General features: G+C 40.1%; 1 protein-coding gene and 2 non-coding genes across 3 annotated transcripts; 2 read left to right on the top strand and 1 right to left on the bottom strand.

The window, feature by feature from the left end:
- Positions 1-6,439: 6,439 nt before the first annotated feature.
- On the bottom strand, positions 6,440-7,186 carry LOC120084188 (uncharacterized). Its single transcript, XM_039040080.1, has one exon. It carries the CDS (start codon positions 7,184-7,186, stop codon positions 6,440-6,442), a length of 747 nt encoding a protein of 248 aa, XP_038896008.1.
- A 901-nt stretch (positions 7,187-8,087) lies between these two features.
- On the top strand, positions 8,088-8,191 carry LOC150034811 (small nucleolar RNA R71). Its single transcript, XR_016531635.1, has one exon. It is a non-coding gene; the product is annotated as a small nucleolar RNA R71 (small nucleolar RNA).
- Positions 8,192-15,768: 7,577 nt separating this feature from the next.
- On the top strand, positions 15,769-15,874 carry LOC120084352 (small nucleolar RNA R71). The gene has a single exon (XR_005483711.1). It is a non-coding gene; the product is annotated as a small nucleolar RNA R71 (small nucleolar RNA).
- Positions 15,875-19,075: the final 3,201 nt, after the last annotated feature.

Below are 19,075 nucleotides of genomic sequence, written 5' to 3'. Positions count from 1 at the left end.
GAAAGGAGTTTAAGACTTGAAGCTTACACGCGTTAGAAAGTAAACTTAAGTCTTTTTAGAGAAGTTCAGGCCTTGTTGATTTTCCTAACGCCTACTCTATACATAGATTTTATATAGTTGATATCATTGAGGTCAGGTAACGCACAAGACTTAGAAAATATCTAAAGAACAAAAATAAAGTATGCTAAGGTCAAACGCAAGGAACAAAATGATAGGAATTTCTCATTCATTTTCATAGATTCACATGAAGTAAACAAACAAGTCAAGCAAATACAAAAGAATATCAATTAAATCAAAATATAAAAATAACCCAACACCCCAAAACTCTATTGTGTTGGCGCGTTATCTCTGCATTCTTCTCTAGGGTCTTCATCCATAAAGCGCAGAGGGTTTCTAAGATGGGCAGACAGTGGAGGCAGAGCAAACATTCCAACCAAGACCTGATTAATGTACTATGTTGTATAAACGAATTGGTCTTGCATCCATCTTGTTTGCTGCCTTAGATAATCCCTTAGAACCCGATTTTATTGTTGGAGACCTTCGATGGACGCGACCAGTGGTCTGAGCTGATCACTGATAAAAGTTTTCAACTCTTCTAAATCAGCGTTGCATCGAGGTGGGGTTGGTTCTTCATTTCTTCCAACTGGGTCTTCAAAATTTGCTACGTTGCTCGATCCTAACCCAGTTGGTTCAAAGATTATTGGAGGAGGCACATAATTGGGAATTGGACTTGATGGGGGAGAAGAAAGGGAACAAGAGATGTCCTGATCCATATGAGTTAGTTCTTGGTGCGTTTGATCAGGACTCCTTTCTGGAGGGGCCAATGGCAAGTCATGGAGAGTAAGGTTGAGGATTGATTGCGCTTCTTCACCCGAAAGTTCAAGCTCAGCTTCATATTCTTCTTGCTCTGAAGCTTCATTGTTGTGTTCAACAATCTGGACGCGTCTTCTTTTGGGGGCGCGTTTTGATGATCGAGGCTTGGTTGCCACTTCCTTGGTAGGTAAGGCAGGTTGATGCAGCGAACCGTGAAGTAGACGCCTTACTAACTTTATATCTATCAAGCCATCAATATCTTCATGATCATTTCCCAGAGGATGCCCCCACATTCACATAGTGCGCAGATCAGCCATGGAAAATAGAGTTGCCCTCGTGGCTTAGTCTTGATGGCCTTGATCTAATCCCTTATTATTCTTCCAACATCTAAAGGGATGTACTGCATGATGCAATAGGTAGCCAGGACGCATTCCTTTGACAATGTTTCATCAGGTGTTGTAGGCATGATGCTCCTTTTGATTAACTAGTACCATAAATTCGTGTCTGGAGTTAAGTTCCTGGAAGCTAACATCTTTGCTCCATTTCTAGAAGTTTGCCACTTGCTTCCAGGTTTGGCTACCGTTCTTAATGCATCTTCCAATTGACTTGGTGTTGGATGCTCCAAGATGCGATTACCTTCTGCATCCGGATTACTATCAATGTTAAACACTTCGTTGATCTTGTCGGCTGAGAAGCGCACTAATACCCCATCAACAAAGGCTGTGTTCTTCTCCATGTCAAACTCGTTGTTGTAGAACATGCGAACGAGGTTGGGCCAAATACGTGTGTGCCCAATGCAGAACTAACTCCACCCCAATGCATTTATTGTTTCTATTATGTATATTGGCAGTGGGTGGTGCTTAGGAAAGAAGCCCTTTTCTACAAGTATGTCACTGAATTGACGCTTTCTTCCCGAGGTCTTCTTAGGCAATGCATCGGTTACCTTGCATTTTCCTGCTGCGTGCTCTTTGGCTTCCTTTGCCAGTTCTCTCAATTCATTTTCCAATTCCCTTTGGAGAGCCGTCTTCCTTCGCCCTTGCCTTGTGGGCTGATAGTCTTCCAAGTCCTTCTCTAGTGCATCGTGCCTTAAGCAACTCCCATGCGTTGCATCTTTAGGGCCAGATGCAGATTGCTCATCTACTTCCTCCAATATTAACTTTCTCTTCCTTGTTACTTTCTTTGATTTTAAAGGCCCTTCATTCGCGTCAGTTTGGCGTGATTGAGACGTGTCAGGGCCAATTCTCCCATCTTCTTCTCTATCTTCTTCTCTATCTCCTTCTCTATCTTCTTCTTCTAATTCTGCCTCTAGCATCATAGTGTATCGCTTCGCTTTTTCCAACTCAAGTGATACGTTAGGTGGGTTTGAATGCATCACTTGGTCTTCCTCTTGGCTTTAATTGAGAGACGTCAAAATTGCACCAAAAACTTCTTGTTCGTCCAGTCGAGCCAATTCTGCTAACTCTTCAGGGTTGCGCTCTGACGCAGGACTGTCAGAGGGGGGTATGGGTAGAGTAAATGGAGGGGTGCCCACTAGGGTATGAGGCATCCCAGGGGAGGATATGACGATGGGCGAATGAGGTGTTTGGCTCGACGCGTCTAATTCGATTGGATAAATGGTGACTAAGGGCTGGATCGAAAGTGGAGGAGGTGGACGCATAACTGGTGATGGTGCGCTGTTAAGGTAGGCTGGAAGTGGGTCATGCGTTGCACCCATCGGGGTTATGTTAGGAATGAATGGTGGTGGGGCAGGCTTGGTGTAAGGCTTAGTGGCAGCCGTGGATGATGGACGTTGCCTCGATTTCGAAGATGTTTTGGCCTTTGGCTTAGGGGTGGTTTTGGGTTTTAGTTGAAGGTTCTTGGCCGGAAGGGTTGCTTTGGTGGTTTTAGAGGGGAGTTTTGTGGGTGTCATGGAAGGTTTCAACCTAGACAACCACTGGGAAGAAGAGGTGGCTCCGCTGTGCATGGGTTTGGTTTGGACAAGGGTTTTGGAGGTTTTTCTAGGGCTCGGGGGAGGTGAAATCGAAACCGAGGACGAGGAATAGGAACTTACCGTTAGTCGTTCCTGAAGCTTACGTTCTGTTTCTGACTGTCTGAGGCGAACGACATTGTGGCTGGAGAAGCTTGAGCAAATCGGAAGGGAGGAAGACGAAGAGGCTAGTTTCTTTTTTCTTTTTCATTTCAGAGAACTCGAGAGCGAAATGAGGAAGAAGAAGAAAATGAACCATTCGATCGTTTTATAAGCTGAGAGAGGGTTAGTGGGCTGACAGGCGGTGCCTGACGTCCGTAATAAATGTGAAGCTGAAGGGACGTCTTGGGTTTCTAAGCACTCGAGTGCTTTTGTATTCTCGAGACGCGTCCTTTCAACTGGGCCATGCGTTAGACTTGAGTCTAACGCGTCCGTTATTCCCAACTCGATTATACACAACTTTTAAAAAGAAAACAAGTAAAATTTCATAATTTATGAAGGCAGAAACAAAGAACAATCAATCTTGAAAACATAGGCAGACAAAAAAACCAACAAACTCAAACGCATTATAAAATACAGATAGAAGAAGTGTCCCTGAAATATATGGCGATGCAAACGCAGGGATGCTTCGATGCGGGCCTCAATTGGCTTCGCATAGTGCGAGAGATGACTTTTGATGTTCCAGTCCATCTTCAAAGTATGGCTTCGCTCTCTGGCCATTTACTTTGAATGCGTTGGTGCCATCTTCTCGTGTTAATTCCACTGCTCCATATGGAAATATTGTCTTAATGATAAAGGGTCCTGACCACCTGGATTTTAACTTCCTTGGAAACAAACGCAAACGTGAATTGAACAATAGAACTTTTTGGCCAACAACAAGTTCTTTCTTACTGATGCGTTAGTCATGCCAACACTTTGTCTTCTCTTTGTATAGCTTGTTGTTCTCGTACGCGTTCAATCGCCACTCCTGAAGCTCATTGAGCTGAAGTTTGCATTGACCGCCCACGACGTCCAAGTTCATGTTTAGCTTCTTAACTGCCCACAATGCCTTGTGCTCCAACTCTAAAGGTAAGTGACAAGCTTTTCCAAATACAAGAGAGTATGGAGATATACCTAGAGGGGTTTTGTAAGCAGTCTTGTAGGCCCAAAGAGCTTCATCCAGCTTCTGTGCCCAGTCCTTCCGCGTTGCATTAACGACTTTCTCCAGGATAGATTTGATTTCTCGATTGGATACTTTCACTTGACCGTTTGTTTGTGGGTGGTAGGCAGTAGCGATCTTGTGCCTAACACTATATTTTGCAAGTAATTTAAAAATGATGCGATTAATGAAGTGCGTACCTTCGTCGCTTATCAGGGCTCTTGGCGTTCCAAATCGCGTGAAAATGTTCCTGGTAAGAAACTTGGAAACAATGGACGCATCATTCCTAGCACAGGCTACTGCTTCTACCCATTTTGACACATAGTCTACTACAAGTAGGATATACTGTTGGCCGCAGGACAAGGGAAAAGGTCCCATAAAATTGATACCCCAAACATCAAACAACTCAACTTCGAGAATATTGTTCAAGGGCATTGCGTCTCTTGAAGAAATATTTCCGATGCGTTGGTAGGGGCCACAATTACGAACAAACTCCCTCGCGCCTTTAAAAAGGGTGGGCTAGAAGTATCCGCTTTGAAGGATCTTTGCAGTGGTCCTCTGCTCACCGAAATGCCCTCCGTAAGGAGAGTCATGAAAGTGTCTCCTCCTCCGGAACGCATCAACGCATTATGGAGTCAGGGCTTGCTTATAAAGAAACAGTTCATCCCAAAAGTAACATTTGCTGTCATGCACTAATCATTTCTTTTGCTGAGAGTTGAAGTTCCCAGGGTATTGCTTGGTGGTTAAATAATTGACTATGTTCGTATACCAAGGTTCCCTACCTTCAACTCTGAACAGGCTTTCATCAGGAAATGCATCCTTGATTTCACTTTCTTGATCTTGCATTTCTTGATTTTCTAGCCTAGACAGGTGGTTAGCCACCTGATTCTCTGTTCCTTTTCTGTCCTGGATATCAATATCAAACCCCTATAATAGCAGCACCCATGTTATCAATCTTGGCTTCACATCCTTTTTGCTCATCAGGAACTTTATGGTTGAGTGATCGGTATATATGGTGGTTGAGGCACCAACTAGGTAAGATCTAAAATTTTCAATACCAAACAAACATTTATTTTTTAGTGGTGGTGTAGTGTTCCTAAGAGTCATTTAGTGTTTTGGACGCGTAAGAGATGGGATGTATCAAATTACCCTTCTTCTGCCCTAACATTGTTCCTACTGCCACATCACTCGCGTCGCACATAAGAATAAAGCACTACGTCCAGTCCGGTGCTATTAGTACTAGGGCTGTTGTCAACGCATACTTCAAGTTTTCAAACGCGTCAGTGCAGTCTTCATTAAAATCATAGGGCCGATTCGCCTCTAGTAATGCGCTTAGAGGTCGCGTAATCTGAGAGAATCCTCTAACGAACCGTCTATAGAAGCCAGCATACCCTAGAAAACTTCATAAAGTTTTAACATTTGATTGTGGTGGAAGTTTTGCTATGACATCTATTTTGGCTTCATTTACTTCCAGGCCAGCCTTAGATACTTTGTGGCCTAAGACAATTCCTTCAGTCACCATGAAGTGACATTTCTCCCAATTCAGCATCAAGTTTGTTTCCTCGCATCGAGCGAGGACGACCTCCATATTATCTAGGCATGATTGGAATGAGTCTCCAAAGACTGAAAAATCGTCCATGAAGACTTCAACGGTCTTTTCTAGGAAGTCAGAGAAGACAGCCATCATACATCTTTGAAATGTCCCAAGTGCGTTACATAGTTCAAAAGGCACGCGTCTGAATGCAAATGTTCCAAAGGGACAAGTAAATGTTGTCTTCTCCTGATCTTCCGGATCTATCAAAATCTGGTTATAACCAGTTTATCCATCAAGAAAGCAATAAAATTCTTTGCCCGCAAGTCTGTCAAGCATTTGATCGATGAAAGAAAGGGGGAAGTGGTCTTTCTTAGTTGTTGCATTGAGCTTCTTGTAATCCATACAGATGCGCCAGCCTGTGACAGTCCTCGAGGGTATGAGCTCATTATTGCTTTGACTATCACAGCCATTCCTCCTTTCTTGGGAACGCATTGGACTGAGCTTACCTAGCTATTGTGGATATAGGATAAATAACTCCCACGTCCAACCATTTTAAAATTTCTTTCTTGATCACTTCTTTCATTATGGGGTTCAGCATTCTTTGAGGCTCGATTGACCCTGACTTCCCTTCTTTCACCCTAATCTTATGCATGCAATAAGATGGACTAATGCCACAGATATCCAAAAGTATCTAACCTATTGCCCGCTTGTGCTTTTTCAGCATCTGCGAGAGAGATTGGTTGTTAGGCTCTGTAAGATTTGCAGAAATGATCACAGGTAAAGTGTTGTTGGTTCCAAGGAATGGGTATTTCAGGTGTCCAGGTAACTGTTTCAACTCGAGTTCTGGTGGTTCCTCAAGTGATGGACGCATTGGTTTTGTCCGCTGCTCACTCAGACTTGGCGGCTTTGATTCTTTTAAGTTCTTCTCCAACGCGAGGACCTTACATACATGGGTCTCCTCTTCAGGCAACTCAATACTGTTTAGTTGTCAAGCTTCATTATCTGAGAACTTTAATGCATTGAGCACATTCAACTTCACCTCTTGATTATCTACGCGCATAGTCAATTCGCCTTTATGCATGTTAATTAAAACTTTCCCAGTAGCTAGGAAGGGGCGTCCAAGAATAATTGGTACCTGCCTATCCACTTCATAGTTCAAGAAAATAAAGTCTACTGGGAATATGAAGTTGTCAACCTTTACCAGAACGTCTTCAATCTTTCCTTCTGGGTACTTAATTGTTCCGTCAGCAAGCTGAAGAGTAACAAAAGTGGGTTGTGCTTCGCTAATTCCCAGTTTCTTAAAAATTGAGAATGACATGAGATTAATGCTGGCTCCCAAATCGCACAACGCATGACCCACATCCAATCCTCCTATCGAGCAAGGAACTGTGAAGCTCCCGGGGTTCTTCCGCTTCTTTGGTAGACTATTGCTTACTAATGCGTTGCACTCTTGCGTTAGCGTGATTACTTCATTCTCACCGACTCTTCTTTTCTTTGTCAATATGTCCTTAAAAAATTTGACATATGTTGGCATCTGCTCCAAGGCCTCTATAAGTGGAATGTTGATATTTAACTGCCTTAGTAGCTCAAGAAAGCACTTGAACTGTTGTTCATCATTCTTCTTCATCAGACACCTAGAGAATGGTGCGTTCAGCGGCACCTCAGGCTTTCCCCCATTAGACGTACTAGTTTCTGAATGGCTTATAGTCTCAAGCGTTCTTTCTTCTTGATCCATTGAACGTGTGATGTGTTCTTTCGAAGGACTGCTGTTTCTTGGATTCATTCTTCTTTCTTCGAGAACTTTTCCACTTCGCAACGTCACCGCGTGACATTGCTCCTTCCCATTGTTATTCCCAGGTGTTTCTGTGTTACTAGGTAGAACTCCAGGCTACCTACTTTTCAACTCGCTCGCTATCTGCCCTACCTAGATTTCCAGGTTCCTGATAGACGATGCCTGGCTTTTCAGCAGTGCGTCATTTTGGGCTATGTATTTCTTCAATAGGTTCTCAAGCGAAGATCCTATGCTTGACGCCTGTCCTCCTCTATTAAAGGGCTATTGATGTGGCTAATGCATTTGTTGAAATGTAGGTGGTGGTCCATTCCTTTGTTGTTGGTTCGCCCCTGGGTGGTGCTCCTGATGATTTTCTCCTGTCCAAGAAAAATTTGGATGGTTTCTCCATCCAGGATTATATGTATTGGAAAATGGGTTGTTTTTTATGAATCAAACTAACTGAGGATTTTGTGGACAATCAGCATAGGAGTGAGGATCTCCATAACCCACACAGCTAACCATGGGCTGGCTAAATGCTTCTACCTGATTCACCTTCTACTGATTTGATGCATTTCCTAGCGTTATGTTCTACAAAAGGTTGGTCATTGTAGCCACTTGTGCAGAAAGTGTGGCTATTACGTTGGCATCGATAGAATTAACGTTCTGAGATCTTTTCTTCCTGTTAGTTCTTCCATCATACGTATCGCCCACCCATTCCATGTTGTGTTTAGCAATGCGGTCTAATATCTCTTTAGCCTCAGTTTAAGATTTGTCCATAAGTCCACCAGTTGCTGCTACATCTGCTGCCATCTGCGATGCTCTATTCAATCCTCCATAAAACGTCTCCATTTGGATAGTTAGTGGTAGTCCATGGTTCGGGAAATTTTTGACTAAGCCCTTAAAACGCTCCCATGCGGCGCTTAAGGTCTCAACTTCTTCTTATTCAAAGTTCATAATCTCTCGACGCCTCCTCGCGTTGGTGGTAGGTGGGAAGTATTTTTGCATAAATTTTTCCATCAACTTCTCCCAGGTGGTGATTTCACCAGGCTCTAGTGAGCTCACCCATTATTTTGCGTCATCACGCAAAGAATAGGGAAACAAGGACAGCCTGATCGCCTCTGAGGTAATTCCAGGAATCACAAATGAATTACACATTTTCAGGAAATGCTCATGTGGGCGTGAGGATCTTCACCATGACCACCCTCAAATTGTCCAGCAATCTGGAGCATTTGAAGCATTACAGATTTCATCTTGAACCTGGTCCCGTCTGGCATTGGGTAGATGATTCCTAGAGAGAAATCATATAGTACAAGGGATGCGTACTCTCTTATAGGACGCGTGCTGCTATTCGCCATTAGGGTTGGATTCTGTGCAGCATGAGCTAGTTGCTGATTTGCCTGTTCTTCCGCCATTGCTCGTTGCCTGTTCTATTGTCTGAGAAATTGCTGCCTCAACCTTTGACGACGGTTAGATTGGTTCCTACGCCGGAAGGTCCTTTCAATCTTGGGGTCGTATATGAATTCAAGAGTGCTCTCCCTACTCATAAACGTTCACAAGCTTAGGCTTACCTTGTAGTACTCCTTCGACCAAAGTGTTCTTACAACAGATACAAACAAAATTTCTGGTTAGTTTTGTTTCTGAATCCCCGACAGTGGTGCCAAAAACTTGTTCGTTGCTATCATGATTCGCTCTAGGAGTGTATTGTATAAAATAAATTGGAAGAATAAGTTCCAAATATAAGTGATGCGTTGAGGCTTTCATGCGTTTAAGTATTTGTAACGTGTTAGTGTATTAGAGAGATGCAACAGAACGCACAACACTCCTTCTAATGACATTCAAGTTTTCCTAAACCAGATCCAAGTATAAATCTAATTTAGGTTCCTGGCAAGTCCAGGGTCGAACTCAGGGATTCAGTTAAACAAACGCAGACCTTACATTGTATCTATTATAGGGGTTTTCCTAAATATATGAAAATAAATGTGTTATTTACACTAAGTGTTGTGCCTGTGCAAGATGATACAAAAGAGTTGAGTGGTGAGTGATGGATCATGCGAAAATGGAGTTTAATGTGAGTGGATGCGTTGATCTAAAATGAATGTACACAAACCAGAATGTAATGTGGATGAGATGGGATGATTTTCTTATCTTTTGTTTTTGCGTTAGACTTTATTCAACACTTCTCAATGTGAATAACATGAAAAACCTATCTCTAAGATGCATGCGTCTAACACAGAATGCAATAAACACCAGTAAGTCTATCTCTAGCTGTACTAGGCATCCTACTTGATGCAGTTTAGTTATTCTCTCGAATAATCTAAGTTAAAGATACGTTTACCAATTGATCAAGTCGGCTTAAGCGTTTGAAATGAGATTTTGCATAAAGTATAAATGCATTCAATATGAACAAGAAATAAACAATGGCAAAAATGTGAGAGATTAAATATATGAATTTTATAAAGAAGCAAATTGTCTTTACAAAAACAATATTCAATCAAATAAAACAAAAGCGATAAGTGAAATGAAAGCGATAAATGAGAAGAAGGAAACTGTGTCAAGCCGCAGAGTACAATCTCTTTTATCTCTTTGGCTCAATTCTGTTGTGTATAATCACTTGTATAGGAAGAGGACGAAGTGTCTTTCTCAAGCTTGGCTTCTTCCACTCCCTAACTGACGGTGGTGGTGGTTCTCAACCCTTCTGATTGTCTTGGCACCACAATATAGCTTAAACTACGACTACACTAATTATAGAGAGTAAGGATATTGATAATTTCTGAACTGAATAATTTTCTCACTAACTGCGAACTCTGGAGGGACTTCATCTATTTATAGGTGTTGGTCATGTCCACTTGGTGAATGGGCAGCATGAAAGTCCATATCCTGGTCAGCACTAAAGTCCATGCCCTGGTCAGTCGTCTGACTCTCGGAAGCTTTTTAGACGCCGCTTGCTATTTGGAAGCTTTTCAGATGTTGCCTGCTGCAGGTGCCCATACTTGCAAGTGGTGATGTGACACAATCAGCCTAGATCAATGAATCTTCTCTACATTGAACTCCCTCTGACGCATGGCCCATGCATTAGAGCTTTCCCTGTGGCATTTTTCTAATGCGTTAGCGTTAATCCTTGTGTTGAAATCTTACAGTACAATGCGTTAGCACCGCGATATTTAGTTTTGAATAATTCCGTGCGTTTCTACTAAAAATGAGGAGAATTTATCATTAAAAACCTTAGTTGTTCCAACTTAAGAGCAAAAATAACTTGTATTTCTACAAGTTATCAATAGCTGCAAAAACGGACGCTTTAATGCATAATAATGCAGGATATAAGGTTAGTAAGGATTTCAGGTGCTGGTCGATGCAAGCTCACTTTTCCATATGAATTCAACGCATATTCTGCTTATTAACCCTCATAATTCTAAGTAAAAGACTACAATAGCTTGTATTTCTACAAGCTATCAATTTTTAAGAAAAATCCAAATAGAAGTACAAAACAAAGGAAAGGAAAGGAAAGAAGTTTTATGTTTGTCACAACTTCTATAGATATAATGTATAGCAATGGACTTTGAAACAAATTAAATAAATCCTTATTTCTAAGTTTCATGTTGAATGTTGTTGCTATTATAGGAAAATATTTGCTTGGGAACACATAAGATAGACATGACAAGATAAGATATCATTTCTCCATATCTTATCAATATTTTGACGACCATGATGATGAAAAGAAACATCCTTATTCCCTTATACTAGCAAAAATAAGCTAGCATTTAGTAGGAATTCTCATTGTGATATAGCATTTTCTTTGGTCCCAATTTCTAAGCTTTTCTATATTGACTTCCATAATTATTCATGAATATTTTGGTATAACTAAGCATAATAGTTATTAAGAGTACCTTTGCGTCTCATTTGGAAAAACTCCTCATTAGTGAATCGAGAACAAAGCACCTGCAATGTAACTTTAAAACATCAATTGATCACTATAAAATATGTGCAATATTATCATGTAATTAATAGTAACCTAAGAGTTCGTCAAATACATATATCTCAAATAGTACCATTAGAATTGGTCTTAAAGAGTTCATCAGAGATAATATAATAAAATGGATAGGAAGCAGACACTTATAGCTAGAAATCAAAACTCAATCTCTCTATATATAAATACTGGAATCTGACAAGTAAGGCAACATACACAAGATTAAGAAATTATTCCTCTTCAAAAGGTTCAATTATTCTACATGAAGTTCTGTTAATTACCTCAGACTACTTAATGTTGAAAATTGCAGTGATGGTATTTTCTCATTTGCAAGGCTTCACACACAAGCTGGAAATCTTCTGATATTCAGATAAATAGCACATCGTTGAACAATACAACCAAAATCTTTCGATTAGAAAAGAAATTAAACTTACGAATCAGAAGAAAAATGGAAGAGAAATAAGTGCACCCATTAATCATACAAGATGAAATCAACAACTTGGATGGAACCCCAACAAATCTAAGTAGGAAAACAATCAGTAAAAAGAAGGGAAAAATAGTATGTTAATCACAAAACAAGATGAAATTAAGAACTTATTTATAATATGAACAAATAAGGAAAAATCAGTAAAAAGAAACCTCAAAAGAATAGATCTAAGCGAAGATCAGGGCTAGAAGAACAGGTGAAGCAAAAAGATCCGAGCAGAAAAATGATGGAGCAAATGGATCTAACGACCAAAACGAGCTGGACAACAAGCTAAAGAACCCAACAATAGAGCTGGTCGACTAGATCTGAGCAAGCTGTGAACGACGAGCTACACGATCGGAACAGAAACGAATGGTAATGCTGGACAATGACAATGCTGAACGACAACGACCCATGACGAGTTAGTGATAATCGCCAGCAACCCACCTCTACAGATCGGAAAAGCCCACGATGCGGACAACCTGAACGTCGGCGACCCACCTCTATAGATCAGAAGACCCACAACTAAACTACCAACCATGACGATCAGAAGACCTCTTTAGACTACCAACCACGACAATCGGAAGAACCGGATGACCCAAATGCTGACGACCCACCTCCACAACGAATGAGCAGGATGGTGAGCTGAACTACCAGATCTGATGACCGACGATTGACCTCCATCTGATGACCAGCCAGATCTGGACGACAAGGAGAAGAGAGGGTTTGTTAAAGAGAAGTGAAAAAGGAGAGAGAAGAAAGGTAGTGAAATGAAAGAGATATTTTTTTTTATTAAAGTTAAAAAAATTAATGGGGACCTTTAATGTCAATTTTAAACCGACATTATAGCCTATCCTTAATGTCGGTTTAAAACCAACATTAAAGATCCATTTTTGTTAACCAACATTAAACATCCATTTCACTTTTTCCAACCGACATTAAAGCCCAAAATTCTTGAAGTGAAAGGAAAATAAAATTAAAACGTGTATTTGTTTATTTAGTTCATCTAACTTTCTTTATTGGTGAAAGAAATGGGAGGATAAATTCATTGTTGATAATTGCTTAGAGAGTGTCTGGAGTAAGGAGTGCAGTTGTTTTGTCTCAAAAGATGTTTAGTCGTGTAATTTTTGGTGACGAGAGTTGAAAAGTCATGGAATTAATGTTTTTTAGTTATGGGTCTACAAACTACTTGGGTCAAACATACCCTTAATTAATACAATCCACGAACTTATTCTAATTAACATTGGAAATCTATAGATATAATATTGAGACTTTGTTAAGAGACTCTATTTTTAATTTAACATCACGTTGGTCGTTTTCTATATTTAATTTGAATAATTTATTTTTCTGGATAATTATTTTAAATGACAAAACATTTTGTGAATTCTTGATGCTTGATTTTATGAAGTGGAAATGTGGATGATATGCGTTGATGAAATTGCTTTGTGCACTCAAGTTTCCCCAGCAGAATCCAAGTGTAAATTCATCTGAGTTTCCTGGTAAGTCCAGAGTCAGACACAGGGACTTGTGAAAACAGATTGCATTGGTAATTTTTATGAAAACCTTGCAATAACCAAGTAAATAAATTGTTGGTTTGTTGTTGATTGCGTTAATGAGAAAATAAACAAATGCGGCAGATTTGAGAAAAGGCAGTTGTATGGTAGATGCAATGAGTATGCGATGAACAGGTTGAGAAGATCTTTAGCTAGCGTTACTTAGGAATGCGTCAGACTATGCGATCATGTTACCACCATACATCACAAGTCATTTTCCAATGCAAATGTGATGCTCCTAAGTCTAGGACACATACGTTGAATGCAAAAGTATCCATAGAGCTTATTCCTAAGTCTCTACTCTTGTCCTATGTGATGATACAAAATGCAAGAAAGCAAGGTGACCGCATACAATCATATCCTATCTTTAGGATGCATACGATATGTTAATAACAAATAATGTTCATTCCTAAGCTCCTATCTCTCGATTATGTGTTCTAATCTGGCTCTTCCGAGCCTAGATTCTAACCTAACCTTTCCAAGTCTAGATCTTGTCCTTAGACACCCTCTCGAGTATCTCTAATGGACGAATGAAGCATACATAATACAAGATAATTACAAAGAATGAAGATTCCCTAGTTGTGCTAGCTAAATGCTTCTCAACCCATTCAACCGATTTAGCTACTCATGCGTAAATAACAGAGAGCGAACAAATATAGAGAAGGAAATTCCATTTTTATAAATGAGTTTAAGTACAAAATAACAATGGAAGTTAGAGGTAGAGAGCTTGGTAGCAATTCCTTACTGACCGAGGCTTTTACACTGAAATCTCTATTTAGTTCTAAAGATGTTCTTGCTCCCACAGGCGTCGACCCTCTCTCTGCCCTTGAAGCTTCTGACACTTTCCTAAGCTTACCGGAACAATCTGCCGGCACAACCTCCTTCCTCGCTTCCACCTTAAAATGAAAGAAAGCTAAGAACAAAGATGTATGAATTAGAGAATGGTGAACTGATCAACTCATCAACCCCTTTTCTGAAGAATGCCCTTGGTATTTATAGAGCATCCATGGCGAAAGGCGGTTTCTCTCTCATGGTTATACAGATGGGACGACTTTAATTCCTGACTGACGCGTCGAATAATTGTCCCAAAAGCTGATTATACTTTGTGATCGTTATCGACTGTCAACTTAATTCGGATTCGACTGTCATAAGCTTTCTGTTCCATCGCGCTTAATGTTCACGTCCATGGTGGCTTTTCTCTCTTTTCTTTGTCCTTTGAGATCTTTACTGCCTTAATCCGGAGTTTTTCCCCATGAATGCTCATTCAATTTCCCCCTTGCGTACATCAATTTGAGCACGACCGGTTGACAGGAATGGTCGTCCCAATATGATGGGCGCATCTTCGTTCGCTTTATAATACAAAATGAGGAAGTCTACCGGCAGGATGAATTTATCAATTGAGATTGCGGCATTTTTCAACTCTCCTTCAGGATGTATTTGAGATCTATCCGCGAGCAGGCGAGTTTCCTTTGTGGGCATGAGTATGCCGACATTCAATTGTTTGAAGATTGATAGCGACATTATGTTTATACTTGCCCTAAGATCGCATAGTGCTTGGCCACTGTAAGTCCCTCCGATAGAGCATGGTATCCTGAAGATTCCTGGGTCCCATTAGGTGGAATCATAACATTTTGCGTTGTAGCCACTATTGTGATATTTTCTTCATCATTTTGTTCCTCTTTCAATCTTTGCGGAGCTACTGGTGGTTGGGCTTCTTCTGTCTCAAGATCTAGAGGCTTAAGGGTGGATGCAACTTCAAGGTTTAATTTCTTGGGCTTCTCCAAACTATAGGTCAATGGGTCCTCGGTTGTCACCGTATTCAAGTTGGTTGCAATGGGCTTCTCCCCTACTTTCGTAGTTATGTTGTCGCTTAGCAAGGAGACTACTAAGCATTGTTCCTTCCCGTTACCCCCAGCATTGCGAGGGAGCTTAGTTGAGCTAGGCAATGCTCCTTGCGGTTTATTTTTCAGCTCGCCCGCAATTTGTCCCATTTGAATTTCGAGATTTCTAATGGACGTAGCTTGATTTTGAAGCACAGATTCATTTTTTTCAATGTATTGCTTCGGTAAGCTCTCTAAGGACGAAGATTGCGGTGATTGTGAGTTGCTAGTTTGGCTATGCGCTGGACCATTGTTTTGCGGGAAAAATTTGGGTGGCCCTCCTTTTTTATGCCACAGGTTGAAAGCTTTGTTGTTGATTTTTCCACGCAAAATTTGGGTGGTTTCGCCACCCGGGGTTATATGTATGGGAATAGGGATTATCTCTTATGAAGCATACCGACTGCAGGTTTGTTGGGCATTTTTCCATTGGGTGAGCATCTCCACGAATGACACAACTTGCGTTCGTTTGAGTAATTGCGCTGATCTGCCCTTTCTTCGCTCCCGTATTATTAATTGCGATGCCTTGTATCAAAATCATCATCGCAGTCATTTGATTTTGCAGGGATGTGATGGCCCCATTGTTTGCATCATTAGCAGTCTGCGAAGAGGAAATCTCCATTTGTAGAAAATCTATTTGTAGAAAATCAAAACGGTAGAAAATCTCCATTTGTAGGAAGTGTGGTAAGCCATTGTGTGGACAGTGTCTTACCAGCCACTTGAACCTCGCCCAAGCATCGATGAGCGATTCGTCATCTTCTTGTTCAAAATTTGTTATTAATTTCTGTCTCCTAGCATTCTCGGTTGGTGGGAAATACTTCTTCATAAACTTTTCCACCACCTGTTCCCACAAAGTTATCTCCCCTGGTTCAAAGAATATGCCCATTTCCTCGCCTAATCACACAAAGAAAATGGAAACAGAGTTAGTCAAACTTCCTCGGTTGAGATATTCGGGAACACAAAAGTGTTGAAGATTTCTATGAAGCTCCAGAGGTGGGCGTGCGGGTCTTCACCACGCCTTCCTCCAAACTGGCCAACAGCCTGGATCATCTGCAACATTACCGACTTCATTTCAAACCTCGATCAATCTAATGCCGACCTCATGATTCCTGGAGAGAAATCGTAGAGTTTAGGTGAAGCATAGTCCCGGATGGATCTATTGTGGTCATTTGCCAGAAGGATGGGGTTGGCCATTATATTATTCGCGTTAGCGGCCCTTGCGTCCGGTTGTTTCGCCATTCTTGGTGTTCTTTCTTGTTGTTGTTGGCGGTTTCTTAATCTTCTTCTAAATGTCCTCCCAATCTCCGGGTCGTAATTCGCCAGAGATTGAGAGTCTGCAAAGAAATAAAAAAAATTACCGTTAGCACTCTATTTTGCCGAAGTCCCCAGCAACGGTGCCAAAAACTTGATGCATGATTTTATGAAGTGAAAATGTGGATGATATGCATTGATAAAATTGCGTTGTGCACTCAAGTTTCCCCAGCGAAATCTAAGTGTAAATTCCTCTGATTTTCTTGGTAAGTCCAGGGTCGAACACAGGGACTTGTGAAAACAGATTACGTTGATAATTTTTATGAAAATCTTGCGGTAACCAAGTAAATAAATTGTTGGTTTGTTGTTGATTGCATTAATGAGAAAATAAACAAATGCGATGGATTTGAGAAAAGGAATTTGTGTGATAGATGCAATGAGTATGCGATGAACGGGTTAAGAAGATCTTTAGCTAGCGTTACTTGGGAATGCGTCAGACTATGCGATCATGTTACCACCATACACCGCAAGTCATTTTCCAATGCAAATGCTATGCTCCCAAGTCTAGGACACATGTATTGAATGCAAAAGTGTCCATAGAGCTTATTCCTAAGTCTCTATTCTTGTCCTATGCGATGATGTAAAAGCATGAAAGCAAGGTGACCGCATACAATCATATCCTATCTCTAGGATGCATGCGATGCGTTAATATCAAATAGTGCTCATTCCTAAGCTCTTATCTCCCGATTATGGGTTCTAATCCGGTTCTTTCGAGCCTAGATTCTAACCGATCACACTTTTATTTTTTCTCTTTTATATATGCATTTCATACCTACGTGAAAGGAAGCATATGTTCGATATGTAGCCACCATTCTTTGAATAGTCACATCCCATTGACATGATTTGCATCAATTGATGTGTTCCTTTAGCACCTATACCTATTCAAAATAAAATTTGAAATTTGAAATGTATAAATATATTATGTGAATTTAAAAATTAGAAAGGTCACATCTATTTTCTTTTAAATGGACACCTACACTCAAAAAGACGCGTTTCCTAAGGGCAACATAGATTTACAAAAGTTTTCCCCTTGTAGCCCGCCTTATATATAGAATAAATTTAAAAATAACTAAATAAGAATTTTAACAAATCACAAGTAGATATCTTGTTATCCTAATTTCTTAAGAATGCCAAAAAAAAACTTATCCAATTATACTAATGGTTCGTCTTTCTACAAATAATCTATAATCCAATGAAAATTAATGAACTAAAAAAAAAAGGCATCTAAGAAAACAAACAAAACAACAAACCATTCCTTATTCCAACACTTTCTGAAACATTAACAATGTTGTAGATCTATAGTCTCTCAACACCTACAAACGTAAGTCACAAAAATTCGTCCAATTAATAACTAAAGTAAAAATTTTGCTACCATTAACACTTTCTCCAAAAAGTCATTCAAATAAAAATAAAAGAGAGGAAAAGAGTTTATTTTGAAATTTAACCTTAAATTTTCATTTGGGAATTGTAAATCGATCGTATCAATGGTGGCATAAATTTTAGAGTCTTGCGTAGTCCAATCCAATTTCAATCTCTGATAATTTAGAAAATGTTATTTATGTTCATTGAATGATAATAGTGAGTTATAGTTAATGATAGAATATAGACAGATAGTTGTATGTTTAAACAGGTGGAACAGGAACATGAACATCAAACAATAATGCAAGACTTGAACAAGCGTTCGAGAATAACAATATGCATCTCATAAGATATAATACAAACTATAAAAAAGCAATTAGATGCATCTAATTAATGAACTCAAGTCATTACTGTCTTTTGTCTCATGAAGTTCGTCTTGTGAAATTACTTCACAAGATCAATTTCACGAGAAATAAACTCAACTTCACGTTATTTCTATCTTTTGGCTCGTGAAGTTCGTCTCGTGAAGTTACTTTACGAGACAAACTTCAAGAGACAAACTTTACAAGAAATGAACTCAAAGAACTCAACTTCACATCATTTCTGTCTTTTGTCTCGTGAAGTTTATCTTATGAAGTTACTTCACAAGACGAACTTTACAAGAAATAAACTCAACTTCACGTCAATTCTGTCTTTTGTCTCGTGAAGTAACTTTACAAGACAAATAGCATGGTCGAGCAACCACGATGTCGTCGAAGAGGAAGAAACCATAGATGGACGTATGTAGAAAATCAAAGAAGAGAATCGAGGAAGAACCGTAGACCTACACGCGCATAAAAAGAAGAAAATTAAGGAAGAAGTCGTACCGTGGTCCAGGAAGAACGTCTTTGATGAAGAAGAACATCGAGGAAGAAGACGTCGTCAATGAGAATGAAGGTCGATGAAGAAGACGTTGATGACAAAGAACAAAGAGGAAGAAGATAAAGAACGACGAGGAAGAAACTACAGGTGAGGACGCGCGGATTTCAAATCGCAAGGATATTTTAGGAATTTTGAAAAAAAGGAAAACTTCGCTTCCTTTGACAAACTTTTTTTCTATAGATAGTAAATACTTTTGTATTTTTTCTATTTATGTTGGAAACGACAGGGCTCTCAGAATTACAAACTGTAAACCGTCAAGGCACGACGGTCAAGCGAAGAGCAAAACCTACAAAACAGAAACTCGTTATAGGTTGAGTCGCGGAGCTCGCTCTTTTTAAGATGTTTTGCGACTCTGCCCAAGTGTGCAAGTAGGTCTGAAAATTGCCACGTCGTCCCCAGGAT

This window comes from Benincasa hispida, chromosome 8 (assembly GCF_027475165.1).
Source record: "Benincasa hispida cultivar pf3 chromosome 8, pf3_genome.v1.1, whole genome shotgun sequence".
Lineage (NCBI taxonomy): Eukaryota > Viridiplantae > Streptophyta > Magnoliopsida > Cucurbitales > Cucurbitaceae > Benincasa > Benincasa hispida.
Note: the sequence above shows the minus strand (reverse complement) of the source record. Positions and strands in the feature narration are given on the sequence as shown.